At 47.8% G+C, this 15507-nt stretch overlaps 1 protein-coding gene across 2 annotated transcripts in view; it reads right to left on the minus strand.

Annotated features, from left to right (window-relative positions):
• The window catches only part of LOC135454930 (discoidin domain-containing receptor 2-like), a 50348-nt gene that overhangs the window by 3953 nt on the left and 30888 nt on the right, over positions 1–15507 (minus strand). For both annotated transcript variants that reach the window (XM_064727608.1, XM_064727609.1), the window contains exons 8-15: positions 14441–14687; positions 13097–13189; positions 12457–12614; positions 12026–12221; positions 9472–9716; positions 6313–6434; positions 5771–5968; positions 2488–2722 (exon numbers count right to left, since the gene is read on the minus strand). In XM_064727608.1, the coding sequence (XP_064583678.1) occupies positions 2488–2722; positions 5771–5968; positions 6313–6434; positions 9472–9716; positions 12026–12221; positions 12457–12614; positions 13097–13189; positions 14441–14687 (1494 nt within the window). The remainder of the gene's footprint in view (positions 1–2487; positions 2723–5770; positions 5969–6312; positions 6435–9471; positions 9717–12025; positions 12222–12456; positions 12615–13096; positions 13190–14440; positions 14688–15507) is intronic.

A 15507-nucleotide genomic window follows, 5' to 3' on the forward strand; every position in this document is an offset into this window, starting at 1 on the left:
GGATGTGCTCAAGCATCTCAACATCCTTCCCAAACTGAGGGCCCAGAGCTGGACACAGCACTCAGGGTTTGCCCTCAGCAGCACTGAGTACAGGAGCAGAATGACCTCCCTGCTCCTGCTGGCCAGATAGAACCCATTTTATAAAACCCAGCAAACCCCATTTTATAAAACCCTCCCGGCCTGCACCCTCTGCACCCCAACACCTGGGGAAATGCTCCAGGCAGAGCCAGCACAGCAGCTGAGCTGCCCCAGCCACACCACAGGGATAACAGGGCTCTTTGTAGGGCAGCAGCAGCACCTGGGGGCCCCACAAGCCCCAAGCAGGTGCAGCTTTCACAGGGGCAAAGCTCTGTAAGCAGGGAGCAGGACAGAGACTCCTGTCCCACCTGAGACAGTCTGTTTGCAGCAGGATAAAATAACCTGAGGGAGGGGGATAGTCACTGCTGCCTCCACCCAAAACAGCAGAGCTCACAGAAAAGCCTTTGAAAGGGAAGCAAAGCCCTCAGGGTGAAAGCAAAGCCAGAGCAGACTCCAGACTCTTAGAGAAAGGCCCAAGATAATTTTTATTTTTGCACATGTGAGAAGCCAGTGACAATATTCTTGCTGTCCCTGTTTTCTGTCTCCAAAAAATGTGCCCAAACTGGCTGTGTTTGGAACAATGTGTTTCTGGAGAAGTAAAAAGAAGATTGCTCAGAAAATAACACAAAACACTTGAGGGGCTGGAGGGCCTGTTTGGGCAGAAAACATCCCAGCCCCACTTCAGCCTGGCTTATCTGGCAGCCCCTGCAGTCTGTCGAGTTTGGAGGATGTTCACACGGGGAGGATGGCAGTGATTTATGCTTTAGATGCAGGAAAAGAGGGTGGATTTCAGACAGCTTGGGCCTGCAGCCTGTAGAGCAGAGGTAATTGCAATTTTTCTGGGTAGTTGTTGTAAGAAAGTAACTCACCAACTACTACAAGGAAAGAAAAAGTTTAATATTCTCCAGACTGGATGTGTTTGGGCTGTGGAACAATCTCCTGAGGGGAGACAGCAGGACCCTTATATGTGAAAAACAAAAAAAAAAACCAAAAAAAACCCCACATCCTCAAACCAGACACTTGAAACCCAGGAAGTTTTGTCCCTGCCCCTCTCAGCTTCCCAGCTGGGGGGATAAACAGAGCAAGGCAACTTCCTCAAAATTCCAGCAGGAATGCCAGGCCCTCATGCCCAGATGAGGCCTGAGGGATGTGATGCCATCTACAGAGACCTGGACAAGCTCAAGGCTGTGACCCACAGGAACCTCAGGAGGTTCCAGCAGTGCTGGAGCTGCCCCTGGGTCAGGAGAACCCCCAGGCCCAACCCAGGCTGGGCTGAGCAGCTGGAGCAGCCCTGAGAGGGAGCTGGGGGTGCTGGGGGTGAGAGCTGGAGCTGCCCCAGCCCTGAGCCCCTGCCCTGGGCTGAGCCCAGCATGGGCAGCAGGGCAGGGGGGATTGTGCCCCTGTGCCTGTGCCCAGGTGAGACCCCACCTGCAGAGCTGCCCCAGCCCTGGCCCAGCACAGGGAGGAGCTGGAGCTGCTGCAGAGATCCAGAGGAGGCTCCAGGGGGATCAGAGGATGGAGCAGCTCTGCTGGGAGGAGAGGCTGGGACAGCTGGGATTGTGCACCTGGAGAGGAGAAGCTTTGGGGGGACCTCAGGGTGGCCTTGCAGGGCCTGGAGGGGCTCCAGGAGAGCTGGAGAGGGACTGGGGACAGGAATGGAGGGACAGGACACAGGGAATGGCTCCCAGTGCCAGAGGGCAGGGCTGGATGGGATATTGGGAATTAGGAATTGTTCCCTGTGAGGGTGGGCAGGCCCTGGCACAGGGTGCCCAGAGCAGCTGTGGCTGCCCCTGGATCCCTGGCAGTGCCCAAGGCCAGGCTGGACATGGCTGGAGCAGCCTGGGACAGTGGGAGGTGTCCCTGCCATGGCAGGGGTGGCACTGGGTGGGATTTAAGCTCCTTCCAGCCCAAACCATTCCATGACATTCTAGATTGCCAAGGCCAGGCTCCTTTCCCAGGACATGAGTTATGTCCAACACAACCCCATGGACTCCTCACCATGTGCAGCAGAGATATTGATACTCCCAGATATTGGTGATTGCCTGGCACAGCTGTGCCACAGGGAAGGGGAAAGGGAAGGAAAAAAGGGGGGAAAAAGGGGGAGGAAAGGGGGGAAAAAGGGTGGAAAAAGAGGGGGAAAGGGGGAAAAAGGGGGGGAAAAAGGGGGAAAAAGGGGAAAAGGGAAAAGGGGGCAAAGGGGGAAAAGGGAGGAAAAGAGGGAAAAGGAGGAAAAAAGGAGGAAAAAAGGGGGAAAAAAAAAGGGGAGGAAAAAGGAGGAAAAGGGGGAAAAGGGGGGGAAAAGAGGGGAAAAAGAGGGGAAAAGGAGGGAAAGAGGAGGAATAAGGGGGAAAAGGGGGGAAAAAGGAGGGGGAAAAGGGGAAATGAAAAGAAGCTCTGTGCAGTGCCTACCAGCAGGATGCTCTCCCAGGCCATCCAGCGGATGGGCAGCACAGCTCTGCCCTGGATCCTGTAGTAATCCCCACTGTAGAGGTTCCTGCTCATGCCAAAGTCTGCAATCTTGATGGTGTGGTTGTTGCCCACCAGGCAGTTGCGGGTGGCCAGGTCCCTGTGCACGAAGTTGAGCGATGCCAGGTACTTCATCCCCGAGGCAATCTGGGTGGCCATGTACAGCAGGTTGGAGTGGCTGCAGCAAAGGGAAACACAACCAAGAGAAATCACTGCAGTCCCCCCACACTCAGGATTTCACTGTATTTGATGTGTTAGTGACCTGTTGTTTTATTTTCTGCCATAACAGTGGGACCAAACTGTCTCGTTCCAGCCAAGATCCTGAGCTGAGTAAGCAGGAACAGACAGGCTCTCCCTGAAATTCAGGCCTTCACGACATGACATCCTTTAGATTTTGGTTTTTGTTTCAATATCAAACATTAATCTCAAGATTTTCAAAGAGTTTGTGCATCAAAGCACCAATTTTTTGCAGAGAGACATGAAAAATTGAGCTCAGAATCTCATATCTTAAAAACCACTTAGCCTGGTATTTCAAACAACACCACTCTTGAATGCTTATATTAACATAAGTGTGTCACTTCACATTAAAGAGAGTTGACTTGGTTTTAAATATGCTAAGCATTACTGAAAATAGAAACAGATGCATTTTTCATCTAATTTAATTTTAATTCCTCTATTAGCTAAATGAAGATAGGATTAATAAAGCTGCAGGACACACAGACAGAGTTTGGACCATCAGACTCAGCATTCTTCCCACATTATTGCTCTGTGCTGCTCAGCCTGTTTCCCACTGCTGATGCTCAAATGCTTCACACGACCAAGAACACATCTGAAAAACTGCTCACAGTTTGTACTTTTCCAGTAAAGGTCAGAAAAAGAGATCTCTGCCACCAGAACATAAAGAAAAATGAGACTGTCACAGAATCATGGAATGGTTTCAGTTGGAAGGGATTTTAAAGATAATTCTGTTTCACCCCCAGCCATGGGCAGGGACACCTTCCACTATCCCAGGTTACTCCAAGACCTTCCCAGCCTGGCTTTGGACACTCTCAGGGTTGGGACAGCCACAGCTTCTCTGGGTACCCAGTGCCAGGGCCTCAGCATCCTCTGAGTAAAGACTTTCTCCCTAAAGTCTAAACTAACCCTGTCCTCTGGCAGCGTGAACCCATTGCCCCTATCCTGTCACTATCTGTATAAAAAGTCATTTTTCCTACTTTTTACAGGTTCCAGAGCAGTAACTCTTGCACTCTCCTGTGCCCTGATAACCTGGCTGCTGCCCTGTGGCACAGCAATGGCCTCCAAGGCCCCAGGATTTCCCTTCCCTTCCCTTTCTGTGGCTCCCTCCCTGCCTGGGGCTGCTCTCCCCATCCTCCCTGTCCCAGCTGAGCCCTGGCAGGGTCCCATCAGAGCTTCCTCCTGGCTCCTGCAGTTCCCAAAGCTCCACACAGGCAGCTCCATGAGCAGAGGGCCAGGAGGGGATGGGGCTGGATGGGACAGACCCCTCAGCAGAGTCATGGTGGCAGAGGGGCAGAGCTGCCTTTGGAAGAGCAGCAAAGCTGATGGAGAAGAAGCTGGGAAGGGGCTCAGGCTGGAGCAAAGGAGGCTCAGGGGGCCCTTGTGGCTCTGCACAGCTCCTGACAGGAGGGGACAGCCGGGGGTTGGGCTGTGCTCCAGGGAACAGGGACAGGAGCAGAGGGAATGGCTCAGGCTGGGCCAGGGGAGGTTTGGGTTGGATATTGGGGAAAATTTCTTCACCCAAATGTTGTCAGGTCTTAGCACAGGCTGCCCAGGCAGTGCTGGACTCACCATTCACCATTTAGAAGCCATGTAGATGTGGCACTTTTGGGACATGGTGGCCTTGGCAGTGCTGTGATCAATGATCTTAGAGTGTATCTCATGATCTTAGATCATCAATGACCTTTCCAACCTAAATGATTCTGTGAGCAGCCAGCCAGAGACTGCAGGGAGAGGCATTTCAAACACCAGAGAGCCATGAGGACTGAAGAATGTGTGATCCCTGTGCATGACAGGGCTGCTCCCACCTCTGATGCACCAAACCCTGGGTCTGCAGCTGGCTGAGGTGGCTGCACCTTGTCACATCCATCAGATGCCCCCAGGCCCCAGCAGAGCCAAGCTCAGAAAGGGGCAGGGGCATTCCTGTCACTGCCAGGACACAACCCCTTCAGAGCTGCCTCTGTGACACTGGCAGGAACAAAAGGAGAGTGGAGGATCAGTGGGAGACAATGAAAAACTCCAGGTAGAGCCAGGTAATGGAAAGCAGGGAAGAGCAACATGAGTGACAATGCTGAAGTCAAATGAGAAGCAAAGAGGAGATAAAGAACATTTTGAGGCTTTGGCCAGGAAAAAAAGCCACAAGTGTAAAGGTGAATGAGGTTTCAGATGGGCAGAAGGGGCAGGAGACTGGAGAGAGCTGGAATCTATTTCTTCTCAGACACAAATCCTCTCTTCTCCTACAGCTCCTGCATGTCCTGCCTGCAGGACAGCAGGTTAACACTGCTGACAGGACCACTGCCAGGTCCTGGCAGCAAGGCTGGTGCTGTCTGGCCAGGGTAAAACCCAGCCCATGAGAGCTGGCTGTGCCTGCCTTGTGCCTGAACCTCCTTTGGGGAGGAGCACACCAAGGCTCAGCAATGCTGCAGCTCCTGCTCAGTGCAGGGCTCCTCATCAAGCACAATATATCAGTCTGCATGACTCTCCTCTGGGGAAAGCACTTCTGCAATAGCAGAGATGCTTTTATGGCAGATTTAATCCTTCCATTGAGGAGGGAGACAAGTGCCACTGCTGACAAAAAGTGGTTTTCTTTGCCAAATATTCTCCTTCTGTTGGCTGGTGAAATCTTCTCCTTGCTGAAGCTCCACACTCAGCTCCTCTCATACAATATTTTTTGGACATCAGAGAACATATGAACCTTCTTCAAAGCCTAAGAAAAATTCTTGATTTTCGTCCTAAAATTCTTGTTGTGCAACTGATTTTCATATCAATGAAATATCCACTAACATAAAGAGATGGTCACCTCAATAAATACATCTAAGATGGTCTCTGTGACCAGAACAGCTCTGTCAGGGGCACTTCAGGGGAACACAGACCTCCAGAGGCCTCAGGAACAACCCCACACCATGGCAAGGGCCAGGCTGCAGGAGGGTCCCTCTGGCAAGGCACAGCAGATAAAACTGATTCATCCAACAAGCCAAGCAGCTTCTCTTACGTGACACAGGGGATGTTGTTGGAAATGGCAAACTTGCTGTAGATCTCCCTGTGGGACAGGAACTGGTTGAGGTCCCCGTTCTCCATGTACTCTGTGATCATGCACAGCGGGTCCTCCCGCACGCACACGCCCAGCAGCCGGATGATGTTGGGGTTCTTCAGCCTCGACATGATCTTGATCTCCTTCAGGAAATCATTCCTTGTAAAACAGAAAACACCTCTGAATCACCTTGAAAACCCCTGAAGCTGTTCCTTTGTCTGAGGACAGCACAAGGGCTGTGCTCTGAGTTCAGAGTAATTTACACTTTGCACGCATGAGTGTGAAACTGGTTCTGAGCTCCCCCAGCAAACAGAATTAATGCAGCATTTCAGGCTGACATTGCAGCTTCCCCTACCCCCACTCCCTTCTGTGTCCTGCTCCTTCCAGGAACACATAGAATACACACCCCAGAGCCACAGCAGTCCCCAGGGCTGCCCTGTGCTTGGGGGCTGTTTGTTTGCTTGCTTTCCTCCCCAGCTGTTGGCACTGCAGTGCCAACTCACCTGGCTGTTTTGTTGACATCTGATCTCAGCATTTTCACTGCCACAAGAACAGGCTGGTGAGTGAATTCTGAGGATGAGACTCCCAGGAATTCCAGCAGGCCATCAGCTTCACAGAGGTGCACCTGCAGGGCAGAGGCAGCTGTAAGAGCACACACAGGCAGAAATGCAGAGGAAAACAACATCACAGCCAGGTCACTGCTGGCAGAATGAACCAGGGAATGATCTGGGGATGGTGACACAGCTGTGATCAGGAATGACCCAAGGGCTGGCCCTAGAACCTGACATAGCACAGCCCATGGCCTAGGAGCCCACAGGGACCAAACCAGGTGAGTCCCCACACACTGAATTTACTGCACTGCTGCAGCAGCCTGGGCCAGCCCAGCTCACTCAGCACCCACTGGGGATGTCCAGGAAGGCTCCTGAGCCTGGATGTGCCTGCTCTGCACTAAAGCATCTCACACAACCCCAGAACCATCAAACCATGGCCTGGCTCGAGGCATTGATCAGACTTCACTGAGGAGCACCCAAGAACTACAGCCAGTTATCCAAAATCCTCAAATTCCAGAGGGAAAAAAAGGAGAAAAGTGTGTGCATATGTGTCCCTGATATGAGCACTTCACCTGTAGGTATACTCAGAGATACATAGATAAATACTCCAATATCTACACACAATTCCAAATTTCTTCCAATAAATTAAGTAATATTATATCACTGCCAGGGTTGTACAAGAAGGGGTGACAAGACACTTTCTTAAGAAGTTACCAGAATGTGCATCCAAATGGAGAACTGGGTGGGGAAAGCAGACAGACCTGAGGGTGTGGAGAGGAAAAAGGACTGGATGTGTCAGTCAGAGACTTGCAGCAGTGAGGGAATGTAATGGGAGCATGATGAATTTTGTATGAAGGGAGCAGCAAGAGCTGATGTCACAAGCATGGTGAGGGGGAAAATGAGACAGCAGAGAAAATGGGACAAACCTGCAGAACAGGAATGAGGGTACAAAGATGCTGCTGCAGTCCCACAGAGAATGAATCTGCTGTGGGAAAGCACAACCATGAGAGCTGGGACAGGTCAGAGCCACAGGACAAGCACAGGTAATTCCAAGGTGGTGTGTCACCAGGGAGGGGTGCTGCTGCTTCCCTGGGAGCAGGGAAAACAAAAGACTGGAAGGAAGGAAAAGTGGAGACCTGAAAGAAGCAGTGAGCCCTGTTTTAGGAGCACACAGAGCCAGAGCAGCAGAGCAGAGCAAGTGATGGCCAGTTTGGGAAATACTAAGAAGGAGAGACAGGAAAATGTGGTGCAGCACATTTGCAAAAGAACCTGTGATACATGGAAAGGAACAGGCTCTGAATCCATCCTCAAGGAAAATGGAGATGGGAGAGCCATGTCCAGTCACTACAGAGGAGTTATCAGTTATTAGGAGGACAGCATGAGAGGGAAAGACAAACCAGAAACAAACCAATGAAAAATCCTCTCTGTCCCACTTTTGGAGCACAGAGCAGCATGGAGGCAACAGCAGAAAAGGCTGCACTGACAGCCAGGTGAGGAGGATGAAGATGTCAGCACCTCCCCAGAAAAGTGAGCCAGGAAGAAAACAGTAAGCCAGGAAAGGGGCTGGGGTAGGGAAGGTGGGGAGTCAGAATGGAGGAACCACAAAGATGGGCACATCACAGAGCAGGAAGCAGTCAGAGAACAGTTATGCTTGCCAAAATGTAATAGAGAAGTAGAATCTAGGGCTGTGAGTGAACAACAGCTGGGAAGCAAAAAGACAGTGGAAAAGTGAGAGCAGGAGAGGGAAAGACCTGCTCAGGATGGAGCTACAGATGGTGTGAAAATGAAGCAGAGAGAGAAGAAAAAGCAAGGTGAAAACGTTAACAGCTTGAAAGGAGCTCAAGGAGCCAAGGGAAAGTTTGGCAGATGACAGATGTGTGCATCATCCTGCCTGAGGCTGCTGACAAACTGGGCTTGAGCAAGCAGCAATGCCAGAAAATATGAGGGTGCCACAGTGCTTGGAAATGTCTGTCTTTGCTTGGGTCAGTGTGCAGAGCACCCCAGAACCTCCATCTCTGACTGGGAGAGCTGTCCTAGCAGCCAGGATCAGGGTTGGCTGGACTGTGGAGAGTTTCCAAACCCACATGTCTAAAGGTGGGTGGCAGCTATCACATCTGAGATGTCCATGGAAGATGTGAAATTCTGAATTCCCAACCCTAGGTGGGAATTTACAGAGATATAGATAGCAAACAGAAAAAGTTTGCAAGTTCCTCTATTGATGAAGACCCCAGTGGTACCAAGCAGAGCCTCACAGCTGCACTGGGAGAGCTGTTCTAGCAGCCAGGATCAGGGTTAGCTGGACTGTAGAGTTTCCCAGCCCACATGTCTAAAGGTGGATGGCAACCATTAGATGTCCATAAAAGATGTGAAAATGTGAATTCCCAACCCTAGGTGAGAATTTACAGAGATATAGATAGAAAACAGAAAAAGTTTGTAAGTTCCTCTATTGATGAAGACCCCAGTGGTACCAAGCAGAGCCTCACAGCTGCTCAGTGGCTTGGCCTGGGGAATATCAGCTTTTCCCAAGGGTGATTGTAATTTCAACTAAATGGGCAAACACACATTTTAATTTTAACTAAAACACTGGGAAGCAGAACCCTGGTTCCCACAGAAGACTCCTCTGTGCCAAGCACCTCCTTCCTGCTGGAGGACGAGCAGCAGAGTGGCTGTGTGTAGGGGGATAGAATATAAGGAAATAAAGATAGTGCAGAAAGTAATCTCACCCCTAAGGAGGTGCAGCTGGGCCAATTATCAAAGATTAGGAATAGGCCTGACTTTAACAGAGAAGAGTGTACTCTGTGTAACCAATGAGAAGAGTGCTATAAAAGAGTGGGGTGGCTGGGTGAGAAGGGAACTGGAGTCAGTTGGCTGCTTTGTGAAGAGGAAAGAGTCAGTGCTCTGAGGAGCAGCCCACAAGAAACACCAAGAAGGTGTGAAATTTTGCAACAAGGAGACAACAGTATAGAACCCCTACAATAAGACAACAACAGGCAAACACACATTTTAATTTTAACTAAAACACTGGACTGCAGAACCCTGAGTCCCACTGAGCAACACCTCTGTGCCAGGCACCTCCTCCCTGCAGGAGAACCAGCAGCAGAGTGGCTGTACCTCTCCAAACTGTCCTTCCCCCAGCTTCTCCTTGAGGCGCAGCTGCTGCCGGGGGAACTCCCCCACAGAAATGTCCTTCTTGGTCAGGGAGTCCACGGTGAGCGCGGGCACGGCGTACATGTTGTTGCCAGTGACGCCCTGCAGGTGCACGATGTCGGTCTCGGCGTAGTGGGGCACGTTGTTCTGGAAGCCTTGGTGAGGGGTGGACTTGGTCAGGTCGGGCTCAGCGTAGTCCCCGCTGCACACTGAGGGGAGCAGAGACAGGGCAGTCACAATTCCCTCCCTCAGAACCAGTCTGGCCCAGCTCCCACTCCTCCCAACCCCACAGCTCTGGGAATTTGCTGCCTTGTGCTGAGGGACACCTACACGGGACAAGTGGGAAATAAATTTGTGGAGAATTCTCAAAGCCTCATATATACATATATACACACACACACACACACACATATATATATACATATATATACACACACACACATATATATACATATACATATATATACACACACATATATATATACATATATATACACATACACATATATATACACACACATATATATATATATATACATACACATATATATACATATATATACACACATATATATAATATATAACACACATATATATAACACATATATAACATACACATATATACATATACACTATATATATACATATATATATATCATACACATATATTTACACATATATATACACACATATATATAACATTATATACATATACATATAGTATACACACACTAATAATATATTAACACACATATATATATACATACACATATATATACACACATATATATACATATACATGTATGCGTAGTATCTCACATGTACGTACATACATAGTGTGTGTAGTATCTCACATAGTATGCATCTGTATGCAAACTTTGAAATCAAAAATACTAATTAAAAATACCATAAAATAAACCAGATATTACTAAAAGAGAAATAGAACTAGAAACGAGTTTCAGAATATAGAAATAAAGAAATATATGATAAAGAAATAAAAAAAGAAATATAATAAAGAAATGTAATATAGAAAAAGAAAAGAAATATAATAAAAATAAGAAATAAAGAAATATATAACAAAGAAATAAAAAAGAAATATAATAAATAAATATAATATAAAAAAATAAATATGATAAAGAAAAAGAAAATAAATATAGTCAAGAAATAAAAAAGAAATATAATAAAGAAATAAAAATAATAAAGAAATATATAATAAAGAAATAAAAAAGAAATATAATATAGAAAAAGAAAATAAATATAATAAAAATAATAAATAAAGAAATATATAATAAAGAAATAAAACTAGTTACTTTAAAAAATAAAAAAGATACATTGTGCTAAGACCCACCAAGAGTCATTTTAAATTATTAGCTTTAAAGCAGTTACAACACAGTAAGCAAAAGCAAAAAACGCTTATAATGCATTGTAATTAGGGAATAGTTACCTTCTAATTACAATTATGACATCTATATAGTCACCCTTCACATAAAATTAAAAATAAAATAAGAGTTTTTAAAACTCAGTTGTCCAATCTCTAGGTCAAAAAAGGGCTTAATCCAACAGGGACACACTGCTCTGTTTTACAGAATAATACCTGTGAGCTGCCAGCAAATTCCTGCTCAACACAGCCTGTTCTAGCCAGCCATGGGAGCTACAGGTCCTGCCCGGGCAGGGAGGCAAGCCTGAAGTGATTTTCTGTTTCTGATTTATCCTGAGTACAATCAGTTCCCATTACCTGGTGCAGGGATGTTGTTTGCAATGTCAAACTTGCTCTGGGTTCCCTCCTGCAACAAGAACTGGTGGAGGTTTCCATTTCCCATGTCCCTGGTAGCAAACTGCCCTCCCTCTTACAGCTTATTCACACAAATATGGGGCAATGCTTCAGAATTAACTCCCTGCAGGGTCAGTACTACACAGAACATTTGTTCTGCTTCAAATTCACACCCTGGCTCAATCCAATCAGCCTCCCTGGGTAGAATAATGCTGGATCTTAGCAACTTGTCAGTGTGAGGAATGCAGCACTGCCCTTCCATTCACTGAGTACCAAACACTGTTGGAAACATTCCCTTCTGTGGGGGTCCAAAAGCTCCCCAAGGGCTGGAAGCCAGGACACCACAGACAATTCCCTGCTCTATTTCCTCCTGGTGTTTCCACAGGAATTTCTTAGCCCTGGCTGCAGGAAAAGGTGTTAAAGGTTTTCTCCCAAGAGTGCTGCAGGCAGCATCTCCACAAATGTGTGATTGCTCTGACTGCCTAAACCAGCTGCTCAAAGATGACCTGGGTAATAAATAAACAGTCTTCAAATCAAACAATAAAAGGCCAGACCCTCTAGTGGGCCTGCTGCTCCAGCTGTCACAGCTCCATGCCAAGAAGTGCCAGTGTTCCACAACTCTGCCTGAGCTCCCTGGGTTATTGCATTGCACAGGAGCCAAATGGACACTGACAAGTGGCACATTTTACAATCTGACAGAAATAATAAAAGAAGAAACATGCAACTTTCAGAGACTGATGATGTTACCTGAATCCTCTGCACTTTGAGAGAGCTCTGGAAGCTTCTGGAGCAGTGTAGCTGGCTGGTGGTACTCCAAATCCAGTGGGAAAGCACGTTCATAGGTGGGGTTTGACTGGTGGATCTGGGTCTGGTTGTTGGCAATGGTGTAGCTGTAGAAGGAGAGGCGAACGGTGGCATCCTCCTCCAGGATTCGACGTGGGGCCTGCAAGGAGGGGAAAACCAAACCAAAACACTGAGGCAATGCTCAGCTGTTAAGCAATGCCTTGGCTGCAACCACAGCAACTTCCAGTAATATCTTGGACAGGGCTGGCATCCTCCCCTGCTGTGACAGCAGCTTTAGCCACTCCATGGAGCTGTGCTTTTCACATTGTTCTGAGCTCATTAGGGTTAATGATTAGTTCTGAGCTTGTGTCTACAAAACAGCCCCATTGTCTTACCTTTTCCAACCTTTTTTGAACATATTGCTTCCAAAGAATGATGATTATAATCATCAGGAGCAGCAGAATTATAGCCACAAGGCAGCCCACGAGAATGGAGGTGTTGGAGTCATCTGCCTTCTCCCCTATCCAGGTGCTGGTGACAGAAGATGTGGTTCCTGCAATCACAGAGAAAGAGAATCTGGGGTTAAAGCACCAGAGGTTTTCTGTGCCAGCAAACTCCCTACAGCCTGGTAGAGAAAAGATCTTGGGCAGCTCCCTGAACATTAACACCAGCTGTGTTCACATTTGCTCTTAACAGAAATTCTCATTTTGAAGGCTTAAAGAGCTAAGAGCTGTGCAGAGAACTTCTGCAATCAAAGATTGCAGTGAGCAGAACAGATTCCTGCAGTGGATCCATCCTAGAGCAGACAGTGCTCGGAGTTTCACTGGCTCCACACAAGTCCCCAGCCCACGTTCTGGGGCAGCCCTGGCCAAGCTGAGGCTCAGGGACTGTCACATGCTGCCCTGTGCACCAGGCACTGATCAGGCCATCTCCAGATCTCCAGAAATGGAGGGAAATACCAAATAACCTAGGATATTCCTGTGAAATTCCCCAACACCTGAGCCCCTGGCATGGCCAAGGGACAGAATTCCTTACCCCAGGTGCCCTCAGTAGCGTTGTGCTCTGTTTCCAGGAGCTCCGTGGTGCTTGTGGCTGCTGTGACAAAACTGGGATTCACACTCTCCATGTCTGTGGAAGGAAGGGCAGAGTGTCAGCCCAGCAAACCCTCCCTGCTCCTGCCAGCATTCCCTGCAATCCCAGCCCAGCAGGAGAGGGCTGCTGTTCAGGGAGCAGAGCAGGAACAGCAGGGGCTGCTGTCTGCAAGGTAAGCAGCAAGCAGCACCCAGGGAATTCCTCCCTCAGGAATGTCCTCTCACTACAGCTGATTAAAGACTTTGGAGTAGAAAGCTACAGCCACACCTTTCCCTGTCAGTCCTGGTGGTTGTACAGCTGTGGGAACCCAGGAAATTCCTCTGGCTGCCCTGAAGGACTGGAGACCCTGTCAGGTCTTGGCACAGAGCCCAAGATCCCTGTGCCTTTGATTTAGCCCTTGGCAAAAACAATTACCAACCTTTATATGAAGGATTACAAGCCATGACAGTTTAAGTAGAATGATAGTGAATAGTGATAGTGATTTATCACAGGGTGAAAAAGTAGATTTTGGGGTCTTTAGAATGGGGGTTCAGGAGGCAAGATGGCTAGATACCCCGAGATGTTGGAACTCAGCACATCCCTTTGGATGTCCAGAGTTGCTGAGAACCTCATTGGGGGGCTCAGAGACCCTGGCACACAGCCCAGAACACCTGGGGATTTGATTTGACCCCTGGAGCAAGTTACCAGCTTTGTATGAGGACCTGAAAGTCACACAGGTTTGAGTGGTGTAATAATAAAATATTCACAGGGTGAAAATGTAGATTTTAGGATTTTTGGTATGGGGGTTATGGGGACAAGATGGAGGAATCTGGGAGTGTCTAGTCTTTCTTCTTTCTTCTTCTTGTTCTTCATTTTCTGCAGTGATGTTGGCACTTTGGGATTGGTTTAGAGTAGAAGTGCACTGTCTAACACAGGTGATAGGTATTGGGAATTAAGTGTAAATATGTTATATGTAGTTTGTAGTATAAAAGGACAACACAGAGTGCCTGTGGCTGCCCTGCTGAGCAGATCTTGGCTGGGCAGAAAGAAAATTTTATAGATAAGAATTAATAAACAACCTCAAGACTGAAAAGTGAAGAGTCCAGACTCGTTCTTCAGCTGCATGGGCTGAAGCAGAGACACCCTGCACATCTGGGGCAGCAAATACCAACCAAAACCCGAGGCTGAGACACAACCTCCTCCTGCCCCTGTGCAGCCACTGTCCCACCCACCCCACAGATCCTGCACTGCACAGCAGCTCCTGTGCTCCCTGTGCTCTCCAGGAGTGCCTGGCTGTGGGAGCCTCACCTGACTGGAAGGAAATCTCGCTCATCATCATCCAGGTGTCAGCGAAGTAGAAGCGGCACAGGATGGCCTTGCCCACGCGCTGCTGCAGGGGCACGGTGACAAACCTGGCACTGGGGTTTTTGTCATCCAGCACCGTGGCCACCCCCACGGGCTCGGGCTCCCAGTCTGCGATCAGCCTGGGCTTGAACAGACACTCCACCCTCTGGAAGATCTTCACCCCCTTGGAGAACATGTTGTTGCAGTGCACCTGGGAAGAGAAGGGATCCATCAGAGAGGCACCTAAATCAAGCCCCCAGGGTGTATCACTCATGAAAATTTTCCATTCCCAGTATCTCCCTGTATGAATGCAGAATGAGTGACTTCTTCCAGTGTGCAATGAGCACTCTGGGCAAAAAGCTGTTCTGAAACAACTCTGAATTTTACCTGCAAAAGCTACATTAATGGTCAGATCCTGGCAGGCTCTTCAAAAGACCCATATAAAAATCAATCAAGCAAACCCTCGACTGATTAATGAATGGTTAACTTTTGATTAGTACAATTAATCAATTTTGGGTACCTTTCACCCCTTAATCAAGGGTTACCCAAAGTTGATTAATCATACTAATATAAAGCCTTGCAGACCAATTTTCTTTGAACATTTAACCTAAGAAGGGAAAGGAAAAACACACCTAGTCTTAAAAACTTCATATTATTTGAATTGCTTGACATAAGTAGCTGGAATTGTTAGGCCACAAACTGAACTTTATCTGAACTACATGGCTCTGTTCTGCAAGTCAAAGATGGATTGGAATGAGCCCTGGAGCTAATAATCTGATCATGAACAAAAGTAAAGATGGATTGTAGTGAAACTTGTATGCAACAATCTGATCATTAATAATAGTTAGAATAACAAAGCTGCAGCTTAAATATTACTCAAAGATCAATAGCTGGGGTGGACAGCCCATAGATCCTGGTCTGTGAACTGGAACAAGCATGTTAAAAAATGAACTACTGAACCCACCAAATCCCCCACAGAAACCAGTCTGAGAGGCAATGTGGAAACAATGGTACAGCAGCCATTTGGTGAT

Source organism: Zonotrichia leucophrys, chromosome 17 (genome assembly GCF_028769735.1).
Source record: "Zonotrichia leucophrys gambelii isolate GWCS_2022_RI chromosome 17, RI_Zleu_2.0, whole genome shotgun sequence".
In the NCBI taxonomy this organism is placed as follows: Eukaryota; Metazoa; Chordata; class Aves; order Passeriformes; family Passerellidae; genus Zonotrichia; species Zonotrichia leucophrys.